The sequence below is a fragment of the Acipenser ruthenus genome, chromosome 1, assembly GCF_902713425.1.
Source record: "Acipenser ruthenus chromosome 1, fAciRut3.2 maternal haplotype, whole genome shotgun sequence".
Lineage (NCBI taxonomy): Eukaryota > Metazoa > Chordata > Actinopteri > Acipenseriformes > Acipenseridae > Acipenser > Acipenser ruthenus.
The window spans coordinates 24,660,753-24,685,227 of record NC_081189.1 but is presented as its reverse complement, the minus strand read 5'-3'; the positions used below and the strand labels follow the sequence as shown (position 1 = coordinate 24,685,227).

Here is a 24,475-nt window from a genome sequence, read left to right as displayed (position 1 = left end):
TAATTTACTTGAAGAGTTGATACTGTTTCTTAGATTTTACTATTACCTACACAAATATTAGAAAGTTAAATATATAATTTCACAGCTAAATAAGACACTTTTGATGTCTTGATATAACAACATTAATAAACAGTATCAACTCTTCTAATCAATTTTACCCAATGAACAAAACCCCTTAATGTATAAGGGCATAAAATACAGTAGAATTTGCCATTCTAAAATCTTACTGTTTGCAGAATCTCTTTCTATTTTTGAACACAGCATATGATAATGGTATGAATATGTAATGCAGTATGTCTTCACATAAGCTATTAGGTTTTTTTTTTCTTGGACGTAGCCCAATTCAGACTTTAATATAGAGTAGTTTTGAGGAATCTTCAGATGTTTTTAAAACAGCTATCATAAAGAAAAAGAAAAATATCAACAGCTGTTTTAACTTTGTATTATATTTCAAAATTGTCCTTTGAAACTCTAATGATCCAAAATAATTGAATATGCACATATATTTGAATTTTGAATTAACAGCTCATGAGAATGAACAGTGTATCATATTTACTTAATGATTTTTGGTTTTGTTTGTGCGTGTGTGTGTGTCTTGTTCCCAAAGTGAACGTCCCTGCATCTGTAATGGAAGCAATGTCCCGTCAGGAGACACTACAGCCCTTTACCAAGACTAGCAAAGGTTCTTCCTCAGTGCTGCTTCGCTCCATGGTCTTCCCACACACCTCGTGCACTAGAAGCTTCTCACTTTTGGACAAGCCGGGCCAAGTAGAATCTGGGTTTAACCAAATGAATGGCAAAAACCAGCGGGTCCTTGCGAGTCCTACTTCAACAAGCCAACTGAGCTCTGAGTTCAGTGACTGGCATCTCTGGAAATGTGGTCAGTGCTTTAAGACTTTCACCCAGCGTATCCTCCTCCAGATGCATGTGTGCACACAGAACCCAGACAGGTAAAACAATGCAAGAGATACTACTCTCACTTGATACAATTACTCAGTAACTACTGTATTTCTATTGCTTTAGATTTTTAGTCGACTACAATCCAATAAGACCTGATGAAGTACAATAGCTTGAAATAACATAAGAACATAAGAAAGTTTACAAACGAGAGGAGGCCATTCAGCCCATCTTGCTCGTTTGGTTGTTAGTAGCTTATTGATCCCAGAATCTCATCAAGCAGCTTCTTGAAGGATCCCAGGGTGTCAGCTTCAACAACATTACAAACATTATCATACACTGACACAACTTTTAGTTTTTAAATAAATAAGCTAAGGGGAACTATAGCCTAGACAAAGAGAAGTACATAGTTCTTTTAAAACCCAAGTATCAAATGGTTAATTGTTTTCTAATGGTCTAATTTGATTGAAACTCATTCACATGAATATTTAGTGTTTCATCTCAAGAAAATGTTGAAGAGTTGTATGGTAAGACATAATTGGTTTGCTGATATTTTTAACACAGTAGTAAAATTGTTAACAAAGTATAATAAAGATTTTAAGGTTGCATGTTTCTCACCAGCAATGATAAAGTAGGCCTGGTCGATTACTGTTCCTGCTCAAGAACAGTATTAGAAACATAGTGAAATAGATGTTTGCCATTGATGTAACATTTGCATGTGTAATTTGGCTGATTGCATTGTATTGGCAATGTTTGTGGCCATTTTGCTTCGAACAGTGATATGTTAAATTGGTGTTACGGTCAATGGTGTTATGTCTTTGTCAATGGTGATTGCTAGAGTAATAGAATAGCAACTGGTGATTAATGGCAGCAATAGTCTTAATTATTTATCACCATCATATACCCTTACTGCAGGTGTTGTTTGTAGTAGAATATGCGAGAAAGAGTGCTGTGCATGCAATGCAATGGGGAAAGGTGTTAAAACAATATTGACCAAAAGGCGATTTTAAAAAATCAGTAATAAGTTCAAATTAATTGATCCTCGTGAAGGGTTTTATAACAATTTGCTATGTTTTTATATTTTTAAAGCACCCTAATTAACTTACTTAATTTTTGCTTTAAAATACATACTGATTACATTTACCATCAAATTACATTTTAATTATGTCGATGCTGTCTTTAATGGCTTTTACCAAGTATCAAATAACAAAAAACAATTGCAGTTATTTAATGATAAAGCTAAAATACCTAAATCGCTTATCGCTTATGAAGTCCTGCCTTAAACAATCTATATTATCAATGATGTTTGCTCCTGTCATACTCATTTCAGGGTTCACATGCAGTGTGCAGCGTCTCTGAACTTAATTAAGTACTGAGAGGTAATGAATTGAAATTTTTTGCTTAGCACTATTTTTCTTCAGAGCATACAAACCTATAAATCCACTGTTGCTGTCAAAAGGAAATACCTACCCGAACTGTGATGTGGAGGAAAACAGATGCCACTTATTCAATAAACTAATATCCATATAGAAGAAAAATGTTGCCTGGATACCTCAGAGTCGAAGTCGGTTTGAACGTTTGTCAATATCAAACTTTATAGTCCTGAAGTGAGGATAAAATTTAGCTGAACAAGGGAATCAAGTTCTGTGAATATTCGGAAGCATAGACTGTATACACAGTAAATATAACTATATCTAATTCCGTGTCAGTACATTTTACATACATTTATACGTATATACCAACATAAATACATACGTACATACTGTACATACATGCCTACAGTACATCCATACAGACATATGTTCTGATTTTAGAAGTAAAAAGGAAAACGTAAATTATCTTGGTTGTCTTGTTTACCAGTTTTGACTTAATCAATAACTTGGACGATTTTATTTTTATTTGATGCTTATTAATTACTAGCATCCACATGGAATTATTTAAACACAGGGTCGACTACAGTAAGTAGAAGAAGATCAGTAGTAGTTGAACAGTGTTTGCAGGTATGTAGTGTACTAATTCAATTGAGTACAGTCAGAACAGAAATGATCACTTTCTTGAAGGACACAAACATCAGGAGAGGGGTGAAAATAGTACCAATAATAAAGGGTAGGTGAATGTTAATACCAAACACATCTTTAGGACATAGCATGTGCTAGTAGTTAGTTAACCCTCAGTTGTAGCTGCTGGTGGTTTAATGTTGGTTTAATGGCAACTGCTGTCACTTATAAGGAGGCTGACTGTCCTTCGTAGGTTTTTCAGGGAGAAACAGTTACATGAACACCCACTACCTACTGTAGCAGCTCAGCATTCAGGTCTATAATACTGCACAGCTGTTGAGACCGGTCATCCCATCCCATGTCACAAACTAACACATATTGCTCATCTCCCAGATCAATGGCAGCTCCAGTGCTGAAGTAGTTTTCCTATTGGGGGTCTGCAGCTATGGCCAAAAGTTTTGCATCACCCTATAGAATTAACTACTTTTGCTTAATAAAGTCGAATAATGTTACAATGTTATGTTAACATATTGAGTTACATACCGCTTTGTAGTTTTCCATATATTTAAAAAATTGACAAAAATTGGAAAATGTGATATTTTTAAATCTAACATGGAATACTGTACTACTATTATGGCTTCCGGTAGACATTTGCAATATCATTTTATAGTTTCTTTAATTACATGATGTTAAATAAAACTAGGCGATGTGAAACTTTTGGCCATAGCTGTACTGTACACCACTCGTTTTCAGTTTTCCCCGATATGTTTTGATGAATATCTGCTTGAGTTGCAGGTCAGGAGGTGCATGTTCAGGCTTTGTTTCTTTTTGTTCTTAGGGAGAACAAGCCTGGAATCACCTGTCTGAGGAGTTCAGATTGGAAACAAATGGTGGTGTATACTCCAGATGGAAATCTACTTCAGTAATGACATATTTCAATACTATAGTCACTGAATGGCATGTACAGTATATGGGTCCTTCTACGATAAAAAGATTCTGCTGCCCTTGTTGTAGCGGTAACACATTAGTTTAAAGGGTACCTGTAGTGGTAGTGAATATAAAATCATTTCAATAGAAAATATGTGGCTAAAAACTTCTGACACAATTTATAGCCCTTGCTCGGCCAATTTATATAGCACACAGGATATGACGTTAGGTCGCTGATTTCCCTATTTCCCAACACTGCTACTTTATAGCTGCAGCTATTAAAATGATTTGCGACGGCATTTATCCGATTATTATGGATGAAGAAAGTAAAATAGAAGGGTACTTATATGAATCGTTGAGGTCGGGCTACCCCAGTTTAACTTTGTCAGGCAGCGATAGTGAATATTCAGACGAGGATAACGAACAGGAGTCTGCAACCAGCCTAATCCGAGAAAACTGAACCCAAAAAGGCCCCAAATACTTGGTGCAGTTGTAGTAAATGTGTTGCAATAACTTTTGTCTATGTGTCAATTCTTTTTATACAAAACCTTCATACCATGCACATTTAATGTAATGTATCCCGTAAACCCATGCACACAACTTTTGGCCTATCAGGGAAATCAACAACTTGACGTCATGTTACTGCCTGAAAGGCTCCAATGTGTCAGCTCCCTCAAGTGTTACTTGACCCTGAAAGTGGACAAAGAAATTGAAAACATCAAATCGACCAAATCGGTGCAGTAAGAAGCATTTATTGGATATGAGGAGCACAAAGAGAGCTTTGTTATTTTTGGCTGCAGTTACCCTTTAAGGATCAGTTTTATATATATATAAAACAATAGTACATCTATAATTGTGTTATAAAGGATGTTATAAACAATAGTATCGATTTTGTATATTACTACTACTACGACTACTACGACTACGACTACTATGACTACTACTACTAATAATAATAATAATAATAATAATAATAATAATAATAATTATCAACCTTTTATAACTACTTAACAGTTGCTGTATAAATGAATAATTTAACTAAAGTGTGACCATTGTATCCAGGACACAATGTAGTGTAAAACTGCATTGTCGCTTGTTGTATAAGGATCATCACTTTTAGGACTTTAAATTAAGTCTCACAAGGACTAGATGGTTGATTTTTATCATACATGGCCATCCTCTTTAAAATATTGCTGGGTGCAATAGAAGCAACCACATTTGCTTACATTGGACTATAGACTGGCCCATATGAATTGTATTTATTTTCTGTTCAATCTTTATAAATGTGGGAGGTAAAGTAGATTTTTGATAAACCTAACACACCTGAGTTTAGGATGACCTGCTTACAGTATTTCACTTTGTATAAAAGCTTTGTGAATGGCCAACAGTGTATTGATATACTGCTATGGCCAAAAGTTTTGCATCACCCTGTAGAATGAACTAATTTTGCTTCATAGTCAAATGAAACCTGCTGAATAATGTTATGTTAACAGTTTGAAATCTAACATGAAATACTAAACTACTATTATGGCTTCCGGCAGACTTTTGCAATATCATTTTGTAGTTTCCCGCTCCAGGAACCGACTACACTATGCAAATCCCCCTAAACTGACCACCTTCTGGGCTCCCGGAGTCCCGCTATCCTCACGGCGACTCCGGCCTCTTTAAACTGCCTTTTCAAACGGTCTCGGCTGGGCAATGCCTTCACGAGCACCGTCTTGCAGTGGAAGGGTTTCATGTAGTAGTTCTCTCCATGGAGCGGACGCTCTCCTCCTCGATGTCAACACAGCAAGCTTTCGATCAGCAACTGTCTGTATGGCTATGGCCTTGCAGTAGCCTCGAGCTGTGACACACACTTTTTGAGCTGCGCGCAGGCTCCCCGGGCACGCCACCCAGCCAATCATGACCTTCTGATCAACTCAGCACCTGTCGAGCCTCCCTGCTCAATTAGTTGCTTAGCAACACGTCTCCTGTTGTGCTTCCCAGCTGCTTCCATAAAGGCACACATGCACTCAAGAGCCAGCGACAGGGTACTCTATATATATATATATATATATATATATATATATATATATATATATATATATATATATATATATATATATTTTAAATGATGTCTCAATCTTAAAATTTCAGGTGATGCAAAACTTTTGGCCATAGCTGTATATACATTTTACAGATTGTATAGGTTGTGTGTAACACATCATTTGTGCAATTTAGTGCTACATTAAGTTGTGTCCTAAGAAAGATATTTCAAGGTTTTCAGTGGTAAATTCAGTACTTTTTTCATGGCGAAAGCAGATTACTGTGGTCAGTGTATTGTCAATGAAATTGTTTATGAAAGGGCACAGGACAATATCAGTGACAATGCCCATCATTCCATGTGCATAAAGCAAGTTAGTCATTATACTGCCCTATCAAAAGGCTAAAGTTGAAAAGGCTTTATTGAGTGGCCTATTAAGATGATATCTATATAAAAAGTGAACAAGTGAAATAATAGCCATTAAAACTTAATGGTCCCTTTGATCATTATGGGAATGGATTTTCACTGTACAGTATGTACCTAAATGTATATGTATTTGGGCCAAATTGATTCTTCACTGTTTACTTGACTCTACCATGAGATCACAACTTGATCACATGAAGATAACAGCATGCTCCCCATAGACTATTCTGGGTTTCCTTTTGTTTTAACTGAGTTACAGGGTTTAGTTTTTATTGATCACATAATAAAATGATGCTTTCAACCACAGCTGGTTAGCCATTTTCAATAATTACCTAAAGCAGTTTCTAAGCCCCTCTAATTCAGATCAGTGGTAACATTTTTTGTCCCCATTAAATAGAACAGGAATAAAGCAAGGAAAATGATACTTTAATTCTCAAGAATGAATAATTATAAAACCATTGTAAATGTTAACATTATGAACTGTAGCGTTAAATTAATTAATATTTTGTTTTAATTCAAAACATAGGGTGTTATAAAGGATATTTATGGGCCAGTATTGTCTAAATGGAAACAATTCTGATATTTGGGTATCATAAGAATATATCATTAATTAGTTGGCCATAAATGCATATACAGTGTTTGGTTTTTTTTGTCATAGCTTTAAAATAAAATAACAGTAATGTTGTTAGGGTTTAGAATTCTAGAAAATTGGATTAACAATGCAAATCATTAAGAGTAAGGCGTGTTTTCTTCTTCACCCTGTAGACTTTATAATCTAAGGATGCAATGTAATGTTGCTTATGGGATTTTCTGATAAAGATCTAAAGTGCCCCCTTGACATCATGCTGGAGGTATTTGAAGACATTATCTGTGCAATTTACAAAGGCGCATTGATGAAAATGGTGTTGTATTAAACAATACCCACCCATTAATCATGTAAAAAAAAAAATCTGCGATCAATGCCCAGGGCTCTCAAGCATTATGCAATAATAGTGTTTGTAATCACTGAAGCAAAAAGCCACAATTAAAAATGTATTTGACAAATGAGGAGCCATAGTCTCTATATTACACAATTGTGTTGTTAAACATACTTTATCACTTTCATCTTGTTTTTATTTCCCTTTGGGTCATTTTTCTTCACTTGCACTCGTTTAACCATGGCTGACCTTGAAGTACTGAAGTGAAATTATCTAAAAGTCGCTAGTAGCTAAACTGAGTTCTATAAAGGTTGATTTCACCCCAGTTTGTTTTATTTTATTTTTAACAAAGGTATTATTTGTGTGACGGCATGTTCTGTAGTTCTATATTATCCAAATTGTAGACTGTACACAACAGCAAACAATCAGGGCTGTTATATTACACAATATCAAGGACTGGGTTGTACTCACAGTTCTGTTGGGTGAAGAATCAAATGTAATATTTAAACCTTTCACATATGTTTGCTGGTTTAATTTCTTTTCCCAGTGCCTGCTCTAATTTGAGAAATTGTATGTTTCAACTATGTTGCACACAACTGAGTTTGGTTGAAATGGTTGAACTATGGGAATCTTGAATGTAAAGCATTATGAGGCTGACATTGCCATGACGGGGTTCCAAAAGCAAGATCATACTGATATTTACACTGTACCTGAGTGCAGAGTGTGAATGTGTCATGGATACTGAAGTGTCTACTTTTTTCATAGTTTCACCTTTAAAAGCATACCGTATGAAAGCAGGCGTGTTGTCATTAGTGTAACACCTGCTTTCCTGTATTGCTGTCTAGGCCTTACCAGTGCGGCCACTGCTCCCAGTCCTTTTCCCAGCCTTCGGAACTCCGAAATCATGTTGTCACCCATTCGAGCGACAGGCCTTTCAAATGTGGCTACTGCGGCCGCGCCTTTGCCGGAGCGACAACCCTCAACAACCACATCCGTACACACACCGGGGAGAAGCCATTCAAGTAAGTAACAGTGAGTACCACAACTTATTAGCACACATACTTTTCAACCCCTTTCTGTCTCACAGCATCTGTTTTAGCACTAGCTTTGCAATGATATTGACTACTAGTATAGCATTTATTATTGTGGACTCGGGATCCATTTAATGAGGGGCTGTATTTTATATTTCTTCATATTTCTTTTAAGGGAGCCCTTAACTCATATATCAAAACTTTAATGACTTTAATGGGCATAAAGCTAAACATGTATTCAGTAAATCTTAACTTGAATGCTGTGCTTTTCAATATGCTTGTCTCTGCCCAATCATGATTCCTGTAATTTTCTGATTGAACAGTAATGTGACTCATAGGTAACATAGAAAATTGAAGGGAGTGATGAATAGCACTACATTTGCTGTAAGATGTTCTTAGCTAAATGTCTTAATGTTCTTTAATGTCGGCAGATCGGGGGAGCGCGACTGGAAGTGGGTTAAAATACAAATCTTTTAGGAGCTTTCATAATTACAGTAGATTAGAACTCCTTTATTCATCACTTGAGAACAGGAGGTACTGTATGAAAATGTATAAGAGGGGGTATTTCACTCTCTGCAGTGTTTGTCTGCTTTAGTGATAGGAATCACCGTTTCCCTGCCCCCACATTAAATTGGAACTGAACCTGTCCCAAGCTGAAGCAGACTGCTGAAAAACAAGTAGATACTGAATTCTGCAGCTGCGGGTGAACCCCAGAGCTGAATCAATTCTATATCTCTACCAGTAAGATAAAATGAGCTTAAAATATTTAATGTTAATTTTTAGTGCTTGTGAGTAAAGTGCTCATAAATGTGAGGGATTTTGCACTAGTTCTAGTTAGGCACTGTGCTTAGACTCCGAGAGCCTCCAGCAACAGCTCTGTAAGTGCAGTGACCAGCCCTGACATTCACTAATGTTCAGTTGGCGCTAAACTGAGACCAGTAATCTCACTTCACTTGTTACACAAGCCAGATTCTAACCTAGAGGTGAAACAGCCTGAAATTCTTCAGTAATGAGCTCCACACTGGACAGTCCGGATAGGTTCTTGCTGAAGGGATTTTCCAGTGTTTGATCTTTTATAGATTATATTAAGTGAGACTGCGTAGGCCGGTGAAAGAAAACATATTTCCAAATCAAGAAATGATACCTGGCAGAGAAATCCCCACATTGTCATTTGACCTGAGCCACAGTAAAAAGGCCTTTTAGCAAGTAGACTGAAACATGGCAAGCAATTTTGAAAGATTGATTTTATCTCGGTTACACTATAAATAGATTTTTGTAATTAATTGAAGAGGTTTAAGGGTCAAAATGGAAAATAGATTTATTTTAATCCAAAGGTGTTACTTATGTGAAACCTTGTTGACTCCACTTAATTTTTTTACACCTTACGTCTGCCATGTTTTCGATAAAGCTGCCATGCAACCCTAATTGAAGCTATTAAGTTGCCTAATGCAATTATATATATTAAATCTAGAAACAACGTTTTTTTCCAATGTGTTTGCAGTGTTATAATTACGTTAGCACAGGCCCAATTAGGTAACTCAAATCATATCAAATTAGTTCTTTACAGGTACTTGTTTTGTTTGTTTAAGTCAAACAATGCGTTACACAAGTAAAGAGCTCGACTAAGCACCCAAGAGTCTGTAAATAAGCACAACAAAATCTAAATATTAATGACTGACCCATTTTTTTATTAGGGACATCTTAAGTGGGTCAACAAGTTTAAAAATGAGCTGCAGGTGTAATGCACATTTTTACTCGGTATGTACAGTACTTGAACGCACACTGATGAAAGCAAAGCATCTGATCTAAAGTTCAGAGTTTTACTTTAAGGCTAGTTCTGTACCACTGTTAAATTGGTAATAATAAATTTGAAATCTTCATTACTAGTGCACATTTTATGTTTGAAACAAAAAAGGGAATGAAGTTAACGCCGAGTGGTAACCATAAAAGCCTGGAGAACATTTTGAGGCAGTGCATTTAAAGAGCATGTAAGGCAAGGCAGTTTTAGGAAATTGCCAATGCATTGTTATACCTAACCTTAAAACCAGTGGCAGCTGGTTACTGAAGAAAATGGGGAAGCAGAAAAAAGGCAGAGGAGGGGTCCCCTTAAGCCCCCAGCAGCAGTAGAATCTCATAATCTGACAGACATCACTTTTCATATCTTCTAAACGTTTTACCCAAATTCGGCTTGTGAACACATGTTCTGCACTAGCCAGCAGAGAAAAGAAAACAGTAGCCCATCATAGTTTATTTTAATTAACGTAACTGTTACACTACCAGCGTATGTTTAAAAATGCACTGTATGCAACATTAATATGCAATATCACTTTAACACACTTTGCATAAAATATTTTCAAAACACATTTGTTAAGGCAGGAGAAAGGCAGACAAAAATCAAGCACATCCTATCGACTTAATTTGCTAAACTTAAATAAATAGCCAACACAATAATGATGTACCGTTCTGTATATATGAAACGTCCTTCTAAACCGTGCTTCATTCCTTCCACGCTCAGTATTAGCATCCAACGTCATCAGGTGATTGGCTAAAAGGGGAGGGGAGGCATGCCACCCTTGGCTGTTTTGTAGATGGCTTTACTCAGCGTTCCATTTAAGCCAGCTGAAGAAATGGAAGAATATGATTGGCTAATAGTGCTAATCATAACTACAGAGGAGGCAAGCACGCGTCTGCCTCCTCTGAACGGACAGTGATGACTGAGCGGAGAATTTGGATCGGACGGCTGCCTCCGCTTTAAAGCTATGTATTTATTGTTATATTACATAAAGAAATAAAGAAATGCATACAGCTTGTTTATTAAAAACTGCTTTAAACACACAATCATGAGATACACAGAAATACTAAAAAAGAAACTTCATAAAATAGAAGAAAAGTTTTATTAAACACATTCAAAACATTTGTCAATTTTTTAATAATATATTAAATATAGATTTTTCTGACTGTTTAATTTCTTTATAATGCCCCGCTATTGTGTAAAATGATGAACTTTTTCTCATATTGTTTTTAATGAATGTTACAAAATATTGTATCATTGCCTAGTAGTGTACTCATGCTCCATAATCAAACTGACCTGTAACCTACAACTGGTGTATGCTCAGCCATTAAAATCATTAATAAGCATTAATAAACATTAATAAACAGTATTGATTCCAATGCTTTAATGTTTAGAAGAAAAACACTGTCACTGGCAAGTTTAGCTGGTGATAGGAGGTAGTTTATTTGGAGCATACTAATCCAGTAACTAATCAGTTTTCTAATAAGCAATCAGCTATACACAAATGTGTCATCAGCATTTCAGAAGCTCCAGAGAGACGATGATCCACACAAAGACATTAATGAATACACCAAAAATCTATAGCTGATCAATACCCCTGAGTTATTTTCATTGAACTGATAGGTTTGATACATTAAAGCTGACATGTTGCATTTGTCAAGATCATAGACCAGTTTACAACAGCGAAACAGTCCGCTTAAATGGTTTAAAGAGGAGTTTTTAAAGACACATGATACTTGCATTTATCACACTGGGTGATAGCTGACTTGGAATGTATAATTTAAGCAATAAATAATGTGCATACAAAACTGATATTTTAAGGGAGAGAATGTAAAATGAGAATCCTTCCTTATCTCCCTGGAGCTGTATTTGATTATGATATACTACATTGTTTCTGCCATTAAGTAAAATTCAGAAGAGATTAAAGTGAAATGTAAAACATACTTTTACTCTAAACTACCTTGTAAGGTTTTTTAAAAGTACAGCAATTGTATCTCTACAGCTATGGCCAAAAGTGTTGCATCACCTAGAATTCCATGATTGAGACATCAAATGTGTGTATATATATATATATATATATATATATATATATATATATATATATATATATATATATATATATATATATATATATATATATATATATTTTAACATAATTTAGATTTTTTATTTATCATGTAATCAAAAAAAAAAAATCTACATCATGAGTCTACTGGAAGCCGTAATAGTAGTATTTCCTGTTAGATTTTGAAATGTCACATTTTTCATTTTTTGTCAGTTTTTCATTAAGTATATGAAACTACAAACCGGTATGTAATTAAATGTCAACGTAACATTATTCTGCAGGTTTCATTCTACTTTATGAAGTAAAATGTGTTAATTCTATAGGGTGATGCTAAACTTTTGGCCATAGCTGTATATTTTTGTACCTAGGATATCTTGGTGAATTCAAATAGTTTGGAAAATATCCACATCCTCTTACAAAACAATAATACGTACCAATAGATCAGTGGTGGAAAATAGCTGGGATAATCACTGTACTGATTTAGTTCTGAATTGTACAGCCCTGACACAAGCCCTCAAAATTCAGCTATAGAGTTATCTTCCTGGAGCCAGGTCTGAGGGTGAATTAGCAGTAACTAAAATTCATTTTGTCATCCTTTCTCCTCTGGGCTATAGAGCAGAAAACAGCAGAAGGGATGCTCTGTTTGATAGCTCACTACTGAAAATCTCTTTGTTCTTTATCTATTTGAAGTGACAGTGATCCTGGCAGTAACTAGACAGGCCTCTCTGGAGAAATCACCTTCCCCTCACGTTATTGACAGAGCCCTCTGTTCTGAATCAGGCAGGCATTGTCCCATCGCAGGCATCAAGGTCTGAGGAGTAGCCACCAATTAGACCTCTTCAGCCTTGTAAAATTTCCTAGCACTTTTAAGTGTCGGTTACGATTAGGCTGGAAGATGAAGCCCGTCAGATCCCTGGTCTCAATTTTCTCGCTTGCCTCTGCAGGTGCGAGAGGTGTGATCGGAGCTTCACGCAGGCCACCCAGCTGAGTCGACACCAGAGGATGCCCAACGAGTGCAAGCCAATAATGGAGAGCACAGAATCAATTGAAGTGGATTAACTGATTGACTGGCCGGAATTAAACTGCAAGGAAAGTCATGATTAAATGTCACGGACACTTAAGCAAAACCAAAGATTTCCTCTGAGCAACTTTCAGTCAGTCCCAGAAAACCAAAAGCAGTAATAAAATGAGTAAGATGTTAAGATACATTGATCCTGGCATGGATGAGAGACCTGGGGGAAAAAAGAAGAGATTATTTATTTATGACTGGGGATCACAGTACTTTCAGTGGATATGAAATCTGGGACTGCATGGATTCCCAAGTTGCTCCATCTGTAGCTTTATTTCCGAAAGCCTTTCCTACCATTGTTATTTAATACCAAAGCTAGAAGAATATTTGGGTAAGACTAGTATCTACATTATTGACTGAGAATGCACAAAGACCTTTCTTTTGGTTGCACCTTTTTTTAAGCATGATTTAAAAAGGGTTCACAAGATGGCCCTTTTTTGCTTTGTCTTGATGTGGATATCATTAAAATACATATGATGTTTGGACACTGATATGAAAGAGACATTAAACCGAACACTCAACTGTAAAATACAAAACCAAAGGATATTTAACTAACTCCCGTTGCTCTTGTATAATGTTTAGTGCACTTTTTAATAATGTTGACTTCTTTTTTTTGTTTTGTTTTTCTTGGTAAAGGTAAACAAAGTAGCTGGCCACAGGCATGTATATTATTGATGCAAAGTTCTGATTTCAATCTGTGCCAAAACATACTGAAAAAATATATTTCCTGCGGTGCAAATGAAAAGTATTTCTTCTAAGAATGAAACATGTTGACTATCAAGATGCCAAAGTACAGATTCTAAGGAACTGTTTTGCTAATATCAAAAATATACTAATTCAATTCCAAACATATTGATCCACACTCCATTTTTCCAAGAACTCATTCTAGGTAACTAAGTTGGGCCCAGCAATGATACATTAATAGAATTGAATAGGAGAAAACCTGGCTAGAAGTCAAAATGTGCTAACTCCATAATCTTAATAAAGGTGTTATATTATATTTTGTTGTGACTGCAAAGTTTCCACCCAACTATTTCAAGAATAATAAAACTGTTTGTACTGTAACTTGCAACTAAGTTATTTCTTGTCATTTTTACAATAAATTAAAATTGAAACAAACTTTGCTTGTACTTCAAAATATGACCCTTTGTCTCCTAGCCACATAGCTTCCCTTTGCCAGACCACATTCCTTATATTTAAAAACATATCAAAACTGTGCTTATTAAAGATTTATGAAATGTATTCCAGCACAATGCCAAAGCCTGTAAAACTCTGTATATGCATTTTAACTGAAGATTTTTTAAACAGTCATTTGTTTCAGTAGATGTACCTACATACAAAAATGTTGACAAATTTTGTTGGATATAATTTCTGTACAAAATCAAACATCTTCTTTAAAATTACTTAACGCCTGTGTTGCCTCATTGAGAAGAAGATGCTGAAGACTCTGAACTGCTTTGTCGTCTTTGAAACTCTTGTAAAAGGGGGTCCTCATTTGAAGTAACAGCCATTAAAGTTAACAAACACCAACAAGCCATCAAAGGCTTCTTGCAGTTCTGAGTTTTTTCAGGGCATGCGTCATCAAAAAATGTAATATGTAATAATCTAACAGTACCAAAATAAATGGATAAGGGAGAACTTGTAAAAAACGTGCTGTATTTAGTTTGTTTTAGAAAAGAACACGGGCAGTATTTGGGTTTTCTTCTAATTCCCTCTAAGGGTTTATTAAGCACTCTGGTACTCATTAAACCTCTAAAAACAAGATAATCTGCATTTCACCTTCCATTAAAAACACTTATGAATGTTATCAAAATGTGTATCCTATTAAAACTTCTATTGGAACTTGCCTCTTCCATATAGTCAGATAGTCACCCCTAGAGGCGTAGATTGCTGGGTTCAGCAAATCAAAGATTAATTATAGAAAGGGACATTCTGTGTAGACTTGGTTCATACAAGAGTGTGAAGAAAAAGCCAATATCATGAATTGCATAGATAACAAATAAGTGGTTTCAATAGGATATGTGAAGACACATGCTGTTAGACGGGTGAAATTCTCAACAAAAAATTGCAGGTACTCATACGCACAGCCGGGTATAAGCATCAAAACAATGGAGACAATTTGAGTGACAACAAATAAATACTTTTAAAACTTATACATATCGGTACACTAAACATTTATAGATACAAAATACTGTAAAGAAATAAATATTTGCAACCAAAATATTTGGCGAATCACACCCATAAAACCTATTTTGCTCCAGAAATATTGGCCACCTGTTGCAATATACTAAGTATGCATTGTTAGTGAAATTTGATATCCGTGCCAAAAATGTATGTGCTTTTGGTAACTAGTAAGCAAAACAATTGAATTCCTTTAGCCACAGTTCACGCAATTCAGACTCTACAATTTCAATAAAATCAATTAATTTGCCGTTTAGAGAGGTGAGTTGAAAAACCTGACCTGTCTTAAGTGTCCCAGAATTATGAGGCCAGTTCGAAACCCTGATTACAGTCCTCATAACAGAAAATGCTAGGATCACAACAAAACAAAACAACAATACTTAACATTTACCCTGCAAGCTGGGCCAATGTTTGGAAAACTTGAAGCACACCTGCATCTGTATCCCTGACTTGCTAAATCTGAAGCAGCACTTTGTTCATCCTGTTTTTTTAATGTTAATCCCTTCTGTCCCACACATCACTTGCCATTTTAGAAACTTTCGTGCAAATTCTGTCAAAAGGAAATCTGTGCAAGGCAAAACGCGGTGTGATAATTACTTCTACTATATATCAACTATGTAATTTATGACATGGATTTTTGTGCAGCAATGTTCGTTCCAATCTTCAGATAGTTTCTCTGCACTTAAGAAAATAACAATGACTTAATTCTGCAGTTTTCACGTTGCACTGCTAAAGTCTTCTCTCGATCAACCAATGAGCACTGACACAAAGAGAAATGGGCGGAGATTTGTGACACATGCCATAAGGAAATCTGATCAGAATGAAAGCTTGGCCAATAAACGTGCAGTGATTATACTTACGTTAATGGTGGCCAATAGCATCTAAGAGAAACAGAATCAGTATGAGGATACAGAATGCAAGCAGCACAAACTGTGCTGAATGAAAGCGCATTTGAGAAACGCTGCACTAGTGGACTGTGTGAGTGGATTAATGCATCCGCGTTGGATGAAAAGCAGATGAAATGAGTCCCAGTACTGGTGTTATTTTGTGGTACGCGTTAAAACATGGTACACCAAGTACTGCGCTTGCGCAAATTATTTTAGCTCAGAAAACAAGGAAACAATCATCTGTAAGGGGTACGATGTATTGAGTTTGGCCCTTAAAGTTATTTTTAATATCTTTTTTTCACAATTTAGCAAATTTACTGACTTTAACTGATGAGCAACAAATTAAGTGATCTAAAATTGTAAATATATGATTGTGTGGATGAACTACAGTTTGTCTTGTTTGTAGTGATTTGTGCAGCAGTCAATCACATCAATGGCAGCGTACCATTTTCCTGGCGTTAAACGGGTATGCATACCACATTCTGACGATGTACCACTTTCCGGCCCTACATCAGCATTAAAACCAATACCGGCAGAATTTCACCCTTGCTGTTAGATGATTTAAACCCAAACACTCACTTAGAAGAAGCTGTCTCTTTATGGTACTAACAATTAGTAGAAACATAGCAACATTTTGTTGGAAAGCCAGTAAATCATGTTTAGCAATTAAGAGGTTTCATTTAAGATAAGAATGCTAACAAACTTTCAGGGGAAGTTGTTTAGACAATATCAGTAGTTATTGTCAATCACAGAGAAATGTACTTCTAGAGTGTATTTGAAATTGATTTCTCAGTTACAGCCTACAGCACGAGCCTATGAGTAATATATATTAATGTCTCAACTGTGATAGTAATTTTCAAAGACAATCTGGCAGTATTATAAATAGCAGGGCGAATAGAGCTATGGATTGACTAGTTTGTAGCAGCCGGTCGATTATACAGTATGCTGACTTCTATTTAAATCCATGCTCTGTTTAAGCTGTTCATTTGATGGTCAGTTTACAAGTGTAAATAATCACTTTGCCAATGAAGAACTCATTTAAAAAAAGTCTGAAAGAATTAAACTGTCATGTTTTTTTGGAAAACACTAATCTCCACATTTCAAACTCATTCAAAATTCAAAGCAAATGGTTCAGTTAGTTTTGGAAGGAGTTGACACTGAGCTAATAGCAGAAAAATCTATTCCAGAATCACAGATGTAATAAAGATGACATCATTTCACTGAGACATAAAATAAATATGGCACAAGGCCTGGCACACCTGTTCTTTAACATAAACCATGCTCTATCAGCTCTATTTTGTTGTTTGTTATTATTATTATTTATAAATTCAATGTAATTACCAAATGAATTCATTAGCACCATGTCCTTCTGTCCTACAGTATTTATGGAAGTTTAACTGACAGTTTATTCACCTATTTACACTACAGCTAACATGTGGCTAAACACTGTAACAGAAAACTATAAAGTGTATAGTTATTATTATTATTATTATTTATTTCTTAGCAGACACCCTTATCCAGGGCAACTTACAATTGTTACAAGATATCACTTTATTTTTACATACAATTACCCATTTATACAGTTAGTTTTTACTGGAGCAATTTTAGGTAAAGTACCTTGCTCAAGGGTACAGCAGCAGTGTCCCCTACCAGGGATTGAACCCACAACCCTCCGGTCAAGAGTCCAGAGCCCTAACCACTACTCCACACTGCTATAGTGTTAAGCAAACAAACAGAATGTATCCTTCCTGATTTTTTATTATTATTATTAGGTCTAACAAGATTATATAATTTTCAGATTTTCTTTAAATGAATGCTAAATTCCATAATGTATTCATTTATGTTTTACTTGGCAATAATTAACATATTTCAGAAAGCGGGTGATTAGCCTTTAATTAAAAAGATGAACAGTATGAATGATTCAAGACAACTTTGAATATTGTACAAGGTGTCCACAAAGTCTTTACCCCCATGTTTTTTTTTTTTCTACAGTGCACTGACCAACAACTGAAACATGTGGAAGAATTATGATAATTGCATTTAGAAGTGCTTCATAGTATTCAGTGCAAGTATTTATCTGTATTTAGATGTCCAGAGGATCGGAGTGAGCACCATAAAATTCATGGCAGATAATGATCCGTCGCCATGTTTGGTGTGACATCTTCCTTAACATGGCTGGAGTGATGAAGTGAAATGCATCTCTGACAGCTTGTTTCAGCTCCTCCATGGTCTCATATTGATATTTTGCAATGTGATCTTTCACAAATCCCCAAAACATGGGGGGAACAGGACTTTGTAGACACCCTGTACATTGACTATTGTTAGGTTTAAAGATGGTGTCAAAAAATAGCTATCTTAAGTTCAGTGTGGGTGATTGATATTTGGCCTGTCTCACATTGGACTGTTGTTTCAAACAGGTTTGACGGTATGAAAGCAATGCTGCATGCAGTCTTAAATATTCACATTTTTACTTCTAGTCTAGGTGGTCCAGATATTTAAAGCCAGGTTCCCCAGGACCTGGCTTCTCTCTCTAGACAAAGAGTCCTGGCAGAGAGGTTGTGGTTTTTTTTCACCCAGAGAACCTGAACTCGGTTGGACTCACTCACCCAGACTATGATTTATTAATCAATAAACACTTGCCTTTCAAACACTGCTTTTTCTTGTCATTCTGGCCCATTTTTCACAGACGTAAAAAAATAAGAGCATATTAAACCTTTCTCCAGCTCTACTAGCTAATGTGTTCAAAGTAAGCAGGGCAGCAAATCCGTTTTAAACAGTTTAATTTAAACATCAAATATTTATTTCTGCGTATATAGAGAGTTGGTGCCATTTACTCGTTTTTATATTTGATGCAATCTTTTATATTTTTTAACATACAATAAAATCAATCTGAAACTGGTGTGACATTTTTTGTTAGTGTTTAGCTTACTAGAGTATACAGTAGCCAGTGTTATAGGTTGTAATTCCCCTGACATTCATGACATTGCGCAATTCTGAGCTGACCACCCACATTTTATTGTCAATGGAAATCTATCCTGTGCCTATGCCTCTGCTCTTTATATGATTAACTAACTGTACTGCAAACAGTCTTACTGCTTTTGAAATGAATAATTAATAATGTATGCATTTCTAAATGTTCAGGGGATGGTTTAATAACAGAAAATATGTACCACACCCTTTTGTACAAAGCTGTCCCCACATGAATGATTATTTGGCTAAATATATAAGTTACATTTTTTAGGTCAGTTTAGTCTGGGCAAAACCACATATGTAACAGAATACAAATTCTCGAAAATGTATTCCAACTTGAAGATAATATGAATACAGTATAAAAAAAGTATAATATTGTAGCGTGCTCATAGTGCAGGACACATACTATAAGACCTGCTCACGGAGACATTCCTGTATACCAATGAACCGGCCAAATAGTGATGATTAAAAATACTACCCCCCCATGACACCCAATCCCACCCTAATGGCTGACCTGCAACTCACCAATTGCATCCCCCTCTAAACCCCCATAACACCAAAACGTCCCTTCACAATTAGCCCTCATTTGCATATTAACCCTTGAGCAGCCAATCAGTGTTCACTCCAGTTTTCCCATTGACATACATGGGGTGTATGCCGTTTTGTCAAAGATTTACATTTCCCTTGTATATGTTTTGATGGTCATGGCGATGGTGATTTTAAGTGGAAATGTCTTCTTAAGGAAGACTAAATCTATTTACAATGATGCCATTGCAATACACAAACAAACACTATAATGAGGGGTGCCATCCGTAGACAATATGCATTACAAGACACACAAACAATTGAAAAGAAACCATACAGTATTATTATTATTATTTATTTCTTAGCAGACGCCCTTATCCAGGGCGACTTACAATTGTTACAAGTTATCACATTATACATTATTTCACATTATACAGATATCATATATTTTTTTTTACATACAATTACCCATTTATACAGCTGGGTTTTTACTGAAGCAATCTAGGTAAAGTACCTTGCTCAAGGGCACAACAGCAGTGTCCCCCACTGGGGATTGAACCCACAACCCTCCGGTCAAGAGTCCAGAGCCCTAACCACTACTCCACACTGCAGTAAACATCAGGTGCTCTTGTATGTATCTAATAGATGTAGCTAAAATGTAAAAACACTGCTGTGACCTCTATTCTGTCTTTTCTTTCATTAAACCTGTTTATTGACATATTAAAAAAGTATAACTATTTTTCAGTCCTGGTGAGGAAACGGGCACCATTAATTCCACTGGATGTGTGCCACAGTAATTCTGTTGGTGTTCTCTGGCAGACCTAGTAATTCCACAGATACTGCAGTGTTTCAATGAAAGTGCACTCACAATTCCTGAGACCACACATGCTCCATAAATTATATTCTTAATGCCCTTGTGCAGCACTCCCAAATTGCTAAATGTTTGATTCCACAATGACTAAATGATTTATTTCCACTGCTGCTCCTTGTGCCAGAAAGAATACACATTTAAACACAGCTAAAATCAACACAGTGAGTTTATTTGGCCTCCACATCTAGCAACAGGATCATAAATTCTTAAGTTTTTGTTTGGGTACTTTAAAAGACCCTACAGACCTGGTTGTTTTCATTATTGTGTTTTTTTTTTTTGGGGGGGGGGGGGGGGGGGGTTCAAATAAATATTTTAGTGGTATTAGATCTATCTGTAAAGTAAGCCTGCATGTTTTAACCTGTTTGGTTTCATTTTTTACAATAAAAACTGTAACTTATCAAAAGGAGATTTATTTCTGTAAGAGTTCACTTTTGCGCCATATAGTCTGTCTTAATAATTAAATTCAATTTAAATTGTGTGTTCTTTTCAGTAATGACAAAGCACCACAAATACAATTTCACCTTACTGGTGTAAGGAAGCCCTTACTGTATTTTCTCTTTCAGGCTAAGTAAAGTAACATTTCTTTTTAAATACATTGACACAGTCAAAGGCAATCTAGTGTTGCCAGTTAAGGAAAGAAAAAACAATAGGTCACAATGGGACAGAATATTTAATGTGAAAGAAACAACTCTAAAGTAGGAGGCATCTGATATACTGTACATTCTGAGTTGTATTTTTCCAGTTTTGTAACATTAACATGGTTTGGGGTTGCAATGGTATACAAAGTCATAGACACAAATGTACTGGACTCAACCCATTTACCTTAATAGCTTTTTTGGACATTACGGCAAATAAATTCAACATACAGATTTATGTACAATCTGTTCTTTGTACAAATAATTATGTTTGTGAGAGAATTATGAGTTGCTATTCAAAACTATTAAATGGTTCTGACATTAATAGTATGGTCCCTTTTCTTATTTATTATAGTTCTCTTTAGTTTAGCCATTAATGTTACACAATCCATCAGTTTTAATGGGCATGCTTTCAATACCACATGCATTTTTGTTTAATTAATCTGAATTAGAAATAAATGGATTATGTTTGTTTGTTTAGTCAGTAAATGTTTTTGGTTGAGTAAAGCATATTTATCTACCACGACTTGTTTACATGTTTTAAATCTGTGCTTAAAACCTGTGATTATCTTTGTTCCATTTTCATAACTCTAAACTTCATCTGCACCCAGCTGACAAAATCTAAACTGAGTGAAATTATCATAGGGGATGTTAGTGATATTAAAACTAAAGGGAGGATTATATTAAAACTCAGATAAACATGTATAGTGGATACTTAGCATTTTGTTTTTGTGAGGTTTATATCGGTAAGTGTTTATCCCCTTGTATTTTCATTTCCTTGCTCTTGTAACAAGGTGGATGCTGGATGCAACCTAGCGCACTGAAAGCAAGTGCCTTAACCACAATGCAAAAGAGCCGGGCTTGTCTGTATTCATGGCATTAGAGCAACATAACACTGCCCATTACACGCTTTGAAAATGACTCCTTAAATTCTTCTGTTATTAAGAACATAAGAACATAAGAAAGTTTACAAACGAGAGGAGGCCATTCAGCCCATCTTGCTTGTTTGGTTGTTAGTAGCTTATTGATCCCAGAATCTCATCAAGCAGCTTCTTGAAGGATCCCAGGGTGTCAGCTTCAATAATATTACTGGGGAGTTGGTTCCAGACCCTCACAATTCTCTGTGTAAAAAAGGGCCTCCTATTTTCTGTTTTGAATGCCCCTTTATCTAATCTCCATTTGTGTCCCCTGGTCCTTGTTTCTTTTTTCAAGTCAAAGAAGTCCCCTGGGACGACATTGTCTATACCTTTTAGGATTTTGAATGCTTGAATCAGATCGCCGCGTAGTCTTCTTTGTTCAAGACTGAATAGATTCAATTCTTTTAGCCTGTCTGCATACAACATGCCTTTTAAAACCGGGATAATCCTGGTTGCTCTTCTCTGCACTCTTTCTAGAGCAGCAATATCCTTTTTGTAACAAGGTGACCAGAACTGAACGCAGTATTCTAGGTGAGGTCTTACTAATGCATTGTAAAGTTTTAACATTACTTCCCTTGAACAAATTCAACACTTCTCACAATATATCCGAGCATCTTGTTGGCCTTTTTTTATAGCTTCCCCACATTGTCTAGATGAAGACATTTCTGAGTCTGGACCTCATTGTTTCTGAGTTCTCGTCTGGATTTTGAATTTATTATTTCTTCTTCATTGTAGCAAGAGTGATAATGGTGGCGGTTTGTTTTTAAATGAAACTGATGAACAGAAAGCGTTATGATCTTTTGCATGTACCTACATATGTACAGTACGTGATGATTGAAAGGATATATTTTTTCTATGAATATAGTTATGAATTCAGCTAGTTATATATCATGTATATAGTATTCAGTTATGTATATATATAGGGCTTGATTCTGATGAAACGAGTGCAATTGCAGACGTAGTGTTTAAAGTCAAACGTGTCTGCCCCGTAGGGTGTGGCTTCTCCAAAAGTGTGATTCTGATCAAACTAAAAACCCAGCGCAAGTGCGTTTAGTAGTACACTGACTGCACCCAGCCAATCAATGCTGAGTAGGCTGGGAATCTGCTATCCAATCAGGGCCAAGCAACAATCTCTTTAAGAGACAGAATGTGCTCGCGTCACCGCAAGGGTGAGTTTTGAGTGTTGCCAGGTCCGCGGTTTTCCCCGAGGAGTCGCGGGTGGATAATGTAATTAGATTGGTAATTAGATTGGTGGTATAACTTTAAACGATTGAACAGTTTTCATGTTAGCAATATTGTTTGGGATACAATACCAGAATTAATATTTCAATAAAGGAATCATGTTGTTATCCGGTTGCTGGCCTGGTATGAATGTTGATTTGTCCCTTCAGAGCTTCCATACGAATTTGTTGATAGTGATGTGTGGATGAGCTTTACTGGGGCTTGTAGTTTTTATCAAATTTATACTAGGTATAATTTCTTATGAAAGCTTTTGATTGTTTTTTGATGTACAGGCCTATGTGTTAATAATAATAAGCTTGTTTTCAGTTAAAAAAAAATAATTAGGTTATTTTTGAAGTGACTTTGGGCTATAAACCCAGTAGAAATCGGGCAACCCTGGTTTTGAATGGAGAACTAAGTCTTAAGTGGGGTTCATGTCGAGCGGCATTAGCACAGACAGAGCATGAAAAACAGTGCAACTCAGAACAGCAAGTAGTAGGTCACTCGCCGAGAGAATAGTAAACCATGCTTCACGACACAGGAGATTGCTATATTAATAGAAGAGGTAGAGGCACATAGGGCAATCATTTATGATTTATAATAATTATACAAGGTACATTATGTCATGGCATTGACATCACTACATGTAAAGTGTAAAATACTTACTTACCTTTCCTGACCTGTCTACCTGTAGCAGAACCTCACTAATTTTCTAGCGGAATATGAAGTGCCGCATCACGTTCCCTCTGCGCTTGTAGGCCTAATTTTTTTTTTTTAATATAACCAGGGTTTTAATTCTCATGGAATATTTCCCGGAGCTTTTAAAAATGACACAAAAAAGGTCCGGCATTCACACAACTTCAACATGTCACCTAATTTTAAGCTATGGCTTATTTTTGGTTTGTTTGTTTGCTTTTATGATAAATAACGTTTTATTCACTAAATTGTTCTGTGGCACAATCTGTGACAAGAAGAATGTCTTTACATATGCATAAAGAGATTCACCAAACAAACAAAAACCTTATCGAGGTGCTACTACACTATACACTGTGAAAAACAGTCAGCAACACGTTTGTATTCTATGTGACACATCCCAGCATTACCAAGCTCAGAGTTTGATTATGAGC

The 24,475-nt window shown here is 35.8% G+C and overlaps 1 protein-coding gene across 2 annotated transcripts in view; it reads left to right on the top strand.

The window, feature by feature from the left end:
* Positions 1 to 14,820, top strand: part of LOC117408833 (putative histone-lysine N-methyltransferase PRDM6) — a 45,117-nt gene extending 30,297 nt beyond the window's left edge. The window contains exons 6-8 of one of the 2 annotated variants that reach the window (XM_034014174.3): positions 608 to 950; positions 8,030 to 8,206; positions 13,017 to 14,820. In XM_034014174.3, coding sequence (XP_033870065.1) covers positions 608 to 950; positions 8,030 to 8,206; positions 13,017 to 13,131 — 635 coding nt within the window. In that variant the 3' untranslated portion in view covers positions 13,132 to 14,820. Of the gene's footprint in view, positions 1 to 607; positions 951 to 8,029; positions 8,217 to 13,016 lie in introns of both variants that reach the window. The other variant, XM_034924686.2, reaches the window with a different exon arrangement.
* Positions 14,821 to 24,475: the final 9,655 nt, after the last annotated feature.